The 9,269-nt window shown below is 33.4% G+C and overlaps 1 protein-coding gene across 1 annotated transcript; it reads right to left on the reverse strand.

Annotated features, from left to right (window-relative positions):
* Positions 1-1,043: 1,043 nt before the first annotated feature.
* LOC123715323 (intraflagellar transport protein 56) lies at positions 1,044-9,146 on the reverse strand. Its single transcript, XM_045670287.1, has 13 exons — positions 9,029-9,146; positions 8,842-8,967; positions 8,305-8,488; positions 7,690-7,745; positions 7,164-7,339; positions 6,817-6,876; positions 6,055-6,201; positions 5,432-5,555; positions 4,335-4,514; positions 3,191-3,388; positions 2,463-2,618; positions 1,826-1,932; positions 1,044-1,252 (listed from the first exon to the last, which is right to left on the reverse strand). Exons 1-13 carry the CDS (start codon positions 9,029-9,031, stop codon positions 1,048-1,050), a joined length of 1,722 nt encoding a protein of 573 aa, XP_045526243.1. The 5' UTR covers positions 9,032-9,146; the 3' UTR covers positions 1,044-1,047.
* Between the last annotated feature and the right edge of the window lie 123 nt (positions 9,147-9,269).

Genomic DNA, 9,269 nt, shown 5'->3' on the forward strand with positions numbered 1-9,269 from the left:
TCTGGAAATGTGGTGCTGGAGGAGAATGCTTCGGGTTTCGTGGACCGAGTTTAGTTCAAATGTCTCGATATTTCAAGAATACGGTATTAAGCAGCGTCTGTCTTCAACAGTACAATCTAGCATCCTTACATTCTTCGGAAATGTATCTCGGCGTGGTGTTCAGTCCATAGAACGCCTTGTCGTCCAGGGGAAGATGGAAGGCACCAGACCGCGCGCAGGGTCACCTACGCGTTGGACTGACCAGATCAAGGCTGCCGTAGGAGGTACACTCAATGAGTGTAGCAGGATGACCTCTAATAGACAACGATGGCAAAACGTCGTGAAACGCATCACATCTGCCCCTTTGATTACCACTACTAAATGGCGATCACGACCGCACTGTCAAGAGTGTACCGGATAAGAAGAAGAAGAAGTTGTGTTAAGATTTTGCGATCTACTCGTTTGTGAGCCAGTTGCATGGATCCGGTTAGCGCTGCGCCTTCTTAAGTTCTCATGTCATTTTCACACGTGTATATGCTTTTCATAAGTGTTTGACTGTCCTCATTTTAACATATATGATTTTTGAGAGCATAAATAGAATTCCTTTAAATTTCTTCTGAACAAACATTAGATGAGCACATAATATCCCTAAATACAACTGTGATCATTGTGATACGATCATTTAAGATCGTAATTCATATGCACTTTTTACTTTTTTTTTCATGTACCCATTTTAAGTTTAATTTGTTTTTTTCTGTTTAGTTTTGTCTTAGTAAATATATGTAACATATATTTTTGCACCTCTAGCCAACCTTATCTAATTTAATACATTTTTTCACGTAGTGGTTTCTTGAGAGATCGCTCGAAAGCGATAAGGCCGAAAATTCTCGTTAAGTTTAGTGAACCGCAAAAGGTAAAAAACGTCATAAAAAATCTCTATATAATTTCTTTCTAAGACAGAAAAAGTCTTTTAAGAAGCTCTAAATAGTACAATAAAGTTAATAAAAATAGTTATTGGAATTTTAAAATAAAAACCAATCGTTTTATTCATTATTTATTCTATAACCACTAAACAGGTATTCGATTTTGTTGTGCCCATTTCGTTATTGGTCTAGCGATGTGGTCTGCTCTTGCATGCGCGCGAGGTCCTTTAATAAGGCCTAGAGCTTCGCGAAGGTCCGAAGTGGAATTAGGCTTATTAGCCGCGGCCGCTTGTGCGCATCCACACACTGCACCACGTAGTCCCTCCCACATCTCGGGGCCGCCGTCTAGTCTAATTGAATATATTTCTAAGATAAATATTGGACTATCTACTTATGTGAGATCATGGATAAGGATATCATAAAAAATATTGACGTTGGTGCATCAAATCTTAATAGGTACTTTTTGAAATATTAATATCAAGGAATCAATGGCTATGGCTAATGGCTGAAAGCTAGTATTGGCCTAGTGTAGATGATGTGAACTTTCTTCGTCATTTTATGTATACATAATTTTATGGTTATAGAATCCTATGCCTATAATTTGGACCGATTATTAACAGTTGCTCAAAAGAAAAAAGAAAACAATATAAAAGAATACGCATAAACAACAATAAATGAATAAAAATAGAAGCAATTTAACAAATATCACACAAATCTACATAATTTTAGAACCCGTATTCTCGTAATAATACTAGAGTAATATAGCCGTAATGCGGCTGAATAAAGTTTTAATATGCAATAAACACATACAAAAACGATGTTAGCAACTGAGATAAACAAAATGAAATATGATTGCAATACTAAGAGCGGGAAGTTATAAACGACACACTAAAATGCAATTAACAAATAACTCATGAAATTACCTGTCCAGCATATGGAAAGCCTTAGCAGCGACCAGAAATTGTCCCATTCTGAAGCTATCATTAGCTACTAGCTGAAGTAATGCAAAGCTGTCTGGAGTACCAGCTGACTAAAAAAACAGATTAATTTAGATTGTTTAAGTATAGAGAAGATTCAGAGTCGATACTAACTGCAAGATTTGACTTACGTAAGTCAAAATCCAATAGGTTTGAGACACAGGAATCATGCTTCTACTAAGTGCTACTAAGCTTTTACTCTCGAACCATATCTGCATATTAGCGTAATGACTATGAGCGTGACTCCCGATGTACTAACGGTTTATTTTGCGCAATTAATACTTTATACATGCGCTAATATGGTATATCAAAACGGTAAGGAAATCAGCAAGTCTTAGTCCTCAAGTTGTACTCTAAAGAAAAGGCTGACCACTTACTTACCAATAAAGTTAAAAGTTTAGACGCAGAGAGACAAAGTCAAGAAATGTGGAGTCTTTGTTTTCATTCAAGTAAAAATTAAGAATCAAACTGAAATTCAACGATTAATATTAAATCGTGAACACTATCGCTATTACTATTATAATTTACAGAGGAGTGGTGTTAAAATAACTTTTGATTAACATAAACACAATTAAAAACCTACCTTAACACATAGTTCCCATGCGAGATGCGCTTCCTTATTCATGACGTGGCATCGACACAAACATGCCAAATATGTAAAGGAGTTACGGATGCCCTCATCCTGGATCTGAAGAAGGCATTCTTCCGCTTCACGATATAACCCTGAGCCTACTTTTGCCTGTCGAGGAAATATGTGTATGTATAAATTTCTTTCTACCCAAAAATATCCCGTTTTACCAAGTAAAAACACTATTTTAATATTTTTATACGTTTTTTAAAGTATAATTAAATCTCAACTAAAGTAATAAAAGGAAAACATATGTATTTGTAATGAACTCAGAAAGTACTGGTCAGCTTAAAAAATATATTTTATCATAATTTTACAACTGTAAGTACCAATGCTATATTTATATACAAAATATGTAGAAAAAATGTTTAAAAGTAGTTTCAAACTCTTGGATATTTTAACAACAAATGTATAAATAGCCTTCATTGAAGTTAAATTTTTCTTTAGTACTAAGACATTTAGGACCTTCATATGCGATCAATGGATGCATGCCTACTTCGAAAAAAGACTATGTAACACAAAGAATTTTCAAAAATAATTCCTTAGATCAGTTCAATCGCTTTAATAAAACTACAACCCAAATTCAGAGATTTCTAACAGAACCTCGTAGTACTCATGTTATAAAACATTTAATTTGCATAAAAATATTGATAAACACAAAAAACTTTGCTATATAAATTTACCTGCGCATAATTGAAATTGAAAGTGTCATCATTGACAAAGAAACTTTTAATGGAGTTCAGATAGACCAGAACTTCTTCGAATTGTCCCGCCAGGAAATATGAAGAGGCCATACACTGTCTTCCGGGAATGGTGTCGCATTCTGATGCGGAACTGCCTACTAGGTGAAAACTTTGCTGGGCTAGCTTCATTTGTTCCTCCTGCGAGAATTGTAGAAATTTATTTAATTAATTAACTACCAAATTTTTAATATCTGGCAAAAGTCCAACGTACGTACCTAACAAATTAGTAATAGAGTTCCTACGTGTTTAAAGTAACAGAAATATATATACATTTACCCGAATTTACCTATTAATAAAACTACTTTAACGGATCTAAAACCAAATTTATTGACCGAAATGAGTCATCGAAACGTGAGTAATGTATATATTTTTTTACAATGTTCGTATATATTGTAAAGTTATGTAGAATTAAATAAATAAAGGAATGTAGTTTTAAGCTGTTAAATATTTTTTTATACATTGTTTCTGCACTGAGACATTATTTAACATTACTATCAATAACAGCTAACGCAAGACTAATAATTTGAGTTTAACATAATTTACTAAAAAGGATAATTAACATAATAAAGTGACCAATACTTACAGTCTATACTAAATAAGTTTGTATTTGAAAATAAATTGTGTAAATATATAGTTAAAAGTATCACAGCGCGTTGAATTCTATATAAAGTGCATATACAATACTAAAATTGTGCTCCTGTAATACTTTCGATTTCCACAATCTGAAGAAAATTACATTTTCTTAAAGAACTGGTCCCACACCGGTTGTGCCTTATGCTGAACATTGAACATTCAAGTCATCAACATTGGAATAAATTCTCTGCGCAACGATACATTTAACTTTTACCAAAATCTGATTCTTGCTGTTACAAGTGATCGGTGAATACCTACGTAGAAATATGGCTCTTGCCAGACCTATGTATAATGCAAAAAAAATATTACGAAAAATTGCATGAAGTTTAGGATGTTTTTTGTGATGTTTGATGCCTTTTAACCCTGCAGGAGTTTTATGTCTTAGTATGTTGTAGTACGGTTAGTAAGTATAAGTCTTTGCAGTCCAAACATTATTTAGAATATTCCTTACATCGCCCGTATCGTTGTATAATCGCACAGCAATAACACCACGCAAAATATAGTGCAATGGCGAGGTGGGTTGCAGTGGTTCCAACAACTCTCTTGCCTCCAGTGGTTCTCGGTGACGTAGTCTGTAGCCAGCTAGGTTTAGTCTGGCTTCCGGTACAACATCTACGAGCTCTGGTAAAACCTATAGAAGAATCGTTACAAACTTATCAGTAGTATGATTAAATAGGTATAACGTTGGATACAAGGCTTTAATAGATAGTTTGTTTATTTATAAGGTGTATGAAATGAGATTGTTCAATCTGGCCTACCTGATTGATCAATCTCACCCTACACGTACAGGTAGGCTTGGCCTACACGTCAAGCCTACCTTTTATTATTGTTCATCTATACCAAAATGGCTTATGCAAAAAATTATATATTTCACAATCTTGATGTGACTGAGCTATTAGCTTGCAGTGCTATCACACGAGTATCGACGCGATGCGCCACTTTTATCGCGTCTTCAGAGTTTTACAGGACAAGGAACGTAGTTTTGTCGTTAATTAATGGCATTTATGTTAGCACTGGTATTTCTATTCCGGATTTAAATCTGAACTGGTGAAGTTTTCAAACTGTCTAAGTATTTGCTCACGCCGCTACCATACGAACTACCAAACATCAAAACGAAACTTTTACATATAAATATATATTATTATTTTTATTTAGTTATTATAAAATTATTATAGTTGAGAGCTGGGCTCACTGCGCGACCTCGACAATAGTTCATTGCTGGGAGCTTAAATGGTTTGATTAAGATACGAAAGCATTTCAACTTTTTCAACGAAATTCTGTCCCTCCTTTAGGGAATCTGCAATTTTCCGCAACCCATAGGTAACGTGGCCCAAAGCAAACCTTATACACCATCATCGTGGTACAGCTAGTATATAAATGACTTGACTTGACTTATTGTCATATAACCTATAGATACCCCTATCTACCCCAGATAGGGCGTCGATTGTAAGTCTCGATCGCGTACCATCTTGAGCCTTGTATTTCACAAATATACGAATATAATTTGAACAATCAAATTAAACAAAATGTAATTTTATAATTTTTTACCTTTAAAGCTCCTTCCCCATTTCTAAATACAACCAAATTATGCTTTACTAGATCTTGCCCAAAAGTGTGTTGTTCTGACGATATTTGCTTTAGTTCTGTTTCTGCCGACTTTCCATTGTACAATCTAAAATTTAAAAAAAATATTAAAAAAAATCAAATAACAGAAATTTAAGACCAAAAGAATTTTACAAGGACCGTTCCCCAAAAGCACCCCTTTAAAACAAAGCAGTCATACTGGCTAGTCAAATTTGACATTTTAAATTTCCAAGAACATTCCAGTTGTAAAATGGACTTGAATATAGCTTTTACGACGGTATCTTCTCAGTTTTGCTTCTGGAACCTAATAGTTACGGCTCCGAATTTCAACTCAATACGGCAGTTTACAGTTCAAATTATATTAAAACTCGTTCATAGAAAAGCAGTGACATTTAAGATTACCTAATGAGACTATAGTAAACATTGTTCGCATCAATGTAGGTAGGAAAAATCGATTTGTATCTGCGTATTTGTATTGGAGATCTTCCGTGTACGAGCGGTCGTGCATTTTCTATTCTACATCTTACTTGCATGATAAATAGGGATTATTATTATTACCTTTAGAGGGGATTTTAACGAAATTTTACCTGAAAAGATTGCAAGCCTTTAAGTTTGATGCAATAGTAGATGTAGGATGTTGCGTTAAGTAGACTCCGAGAACTTCCTGAGACACGTCGTAGTAGTCTAACTTGTAGTAGCATAATGCCACATACACATTTAGAGCCATGTACGTACTGTAATAGGTAATACTATAATTAACTATCATACTCAAGTCACTTGACTATGTGTTAGTCAATGATCGTGTTTGGTGTGAAGCACGGAAAACGTCAAGACAGATAATTTCAAGTCAAAATGAAAAAAGAGTTTTGGTAATTTTGTCACTTTACCAAACCGGTGACACGGAGAACTGGATTGATTACTGATTAAAAAAATGTATTTCAAATTGGTAAGCATATGCCTTAAAATTATAAACAGAATTTGTACATTTCTTTTTACAGGTATTAATAATGTGTAACTAACTAATTAATTAATTTTTGAGATTAGTACAAAGCTATCATATACATATCTATTCTAAACTAACCCCTTTAAAAAACAAATTAAAGATAGCAATAATTATCAAATAAATATATATACACTAGACTACACCATAATATACGTTTTAAAGCATAGGATCATTAATTTATAGGTCAGTTAAGGTATAAATAAATACCTTAATGGAAGTTATCAAAACCGACCGATGTATGGCAGGAGAAAAAAATATAATCTTGTTAATAATTAATTATACGAATTGATTTTTTAATTCTAATTTGAACTATTTCTATATGTCTTCATAAAATTATGTTATTTACCAAGGCGAATGTGCCAAAACTTTGATCCATTCCATATCGCCCGAATCATATCTTTTATAACTGAAATATAAGCATAAAACTGCCTATTGATTAGTATAAAAACAGGTAGGTACGACTAAACGTAGTTATTATTCGAAATAAAATGATTAAGTATGTTATTCGTTATTAACACGCAGCTTGGTGGGAAAGTTAAGCAAAATAATAAAAAAATGATTTCTCCGCATCCAAACAAGTTGCTAAATGGCCAAACTGTAGAAAGTATATAAAATTTATATAGAAATTGGTTGAGTTTTCCATAAATACCTTCACTTTGAAGGTATATACCGGCTAGGCTAATAGGCTTTTACCGTCTATCCAGAAGTAGTTTCTTATAAACATCTATAGCCTCCTGGTAATGAGCACGCAGGTAGTGGACAGAGGCCAAGCTAAGTTGGTCTTCAGGAACATCGCGTAGCGTTGCGTGTGCACTCATCAAAGCTTCTTCGTCTTCCAGTTTATGCGCTAGGTGGAACTGTAGACGATTCTGAAATATTGTTCAATATTTCTTTTTATCGGTATTATAATAATTAACTATATATCAGTAAATGTCATATCAGTGATATATACGGTACTTAAATTGTTGAAAAAAAAATCTATATCAGATAAAATCACAATAATTCTGTTAACTGGTAGAAATTTTATATAATTTAATGATTACCGTAATTATTTTGTATCAGGCTATTATAGTACGGCGTTATTATAGAAATCAGAATTATAACGATTGTCAATTGTTTCAATTAACAGTCCCTTCCTGAAACACTACAATACTGGAAGTGGTATTATAACAAGAGAATCATAAGATCACAATAGTGGAAAAGTATACACGGACTATACCTTTAGCGCACATTTTGGCGCCGCTTCTATGGTTTCTTGCGACTCCTTATACATTCCTGAAATAGACAAAACATTTTTATGATTGTTTTAAATCGAGTAGCTCCTCAAGGACCGACTTCAGGACTAAAGATGATGTTATAATTTAAAATTAGAAGGTTTATTTACCTTACTAAGGTTATACGGCCACGAAACAATTTACTTTTGTGTCTTCGTCCTTATGCCACACATTCATGTACAGTGTTGTCAAAGTTAAAATCGAAATTTTTTCATATGCATTGTAAGATACTTTTGTTTTTGTTTATTGAAATAAATAATATATTAAAAAGCTCTCTTACTAATATAACAATATAATATACATGTGCACACGTACCAAGAGCAACAAACGAAACACACAAAAATCCCTAACCGCCTAATCCACTGCACATATAATCCGGCATCAGTAACTTATATTTTGTATAGATTGACTATTATTTTAAAGAAAGCAACTTTTTAAATATTCCATTCTAGTCTTGGATTCCGAGCGTTCCACTTCTCTCTAACCGCTCTTCTAACTCACGAAGAATTTGAGGCAATATACTCTAATTATACGTGTTGAATCAAAGATAATTTCCTTACCCAAATAAAAATAGCATACAGCAATATCAAGCGCGATATTATCAGCAATCTTGGCATCGAGTTTGTCTCTGGTACGAAGCTCCAAATACTTGTCAAGTGCTCGCCGGTACTCGGCTAAATGGAACCAGCACCAGGCAACCCACACTCCCACCCACTCGGAAGTATTGCCCTCATGTGCTAAGAACTATTTTTAATTAATATTTAATAGTACACAAGAGAACAAACAACACTGTATCTCATCCGTACATGAGTGACAAATGCCTTGTTTTGATCAATGCCTATTTGTTAATTTACTAATATATGAGTTGGAACTAGCCACTGAGTTTTAATTAAATTATTTATTTTATATCATATCAGAAATGTTTACTTTCTAATTAGCGCACTTCTCTGTCTTGTAAATTTTAAAAACAAAGTCCTGGAGATTCTTTATAGCAATACGAACACCACCTCACAGCACTCACTCCATCGTGTCGAGACTGTACACTATTCTAAGTCAGTTTATGTTTTCCAGCCTTTATACATATTTCAAATACTTACTTCAAGCATTGTTATAGCCCCACTGTAATCCCTTTTTAAAATAAAATCTTCCAGTTCGGGAAATTGTTTTTTCGTAGCACTACTGCCCGCTCTCGTGTCATTTGCTGGTTTTGCTCGAGATAAAATCTACGGAATAAATACAAGATATATATGTGTAATGTATTTGTTACATAGTTAAATAACTTACCATTTCTTTAAATAACAATAACTTTATGACAAAGTTTGCTTTTACGTAGTATATTGATGGCTTGTATTAGTTTCCATGGAAACTGGTATTGCCGTATATATTCTGAATCATATGTTTAATCTTTATTTGGATTTCAAGAGCCAAGTAATTAATTATATTTGAAGGTTAACAATAACAGTTCTAATATGAATGAAACTTACAAAAAAGAAAAATATATTTTTTAAGGAAACTATATATATGT

This window comes from Pieris brassicae, chromosome 10 (assembly GCF_905147105.1).
Source record: "Pieris brassicae chromosome 10, ilPieBrab1.1, whole genome shotgun sequence".
Classification (NCBI taxonomy): Eukaryota; Metazoa; Arthropoda; class Insecta; order Lepidoptera; family Pieridae; genus Pieris; species Pieris brassicae.

Coding starts and splice junctions, on each gene's coding strand:
- LOC123715323 (XM_045670287.1), bottom strand. Junction 7,746..8,304: donor TGTATGCTATTTTTATTTGG/GTAAGGAAATTA, acceptor TGTCTATTTCAG/GAATGTATAAGGAGTCGCAA. Junction 2,619..3,190: donor TCAATTTCAATTATGCGCAG/GTAAATTTATAT, acceptor TTTCCTCGACAG/GCAAAAGTAGGCTCAGGGTT.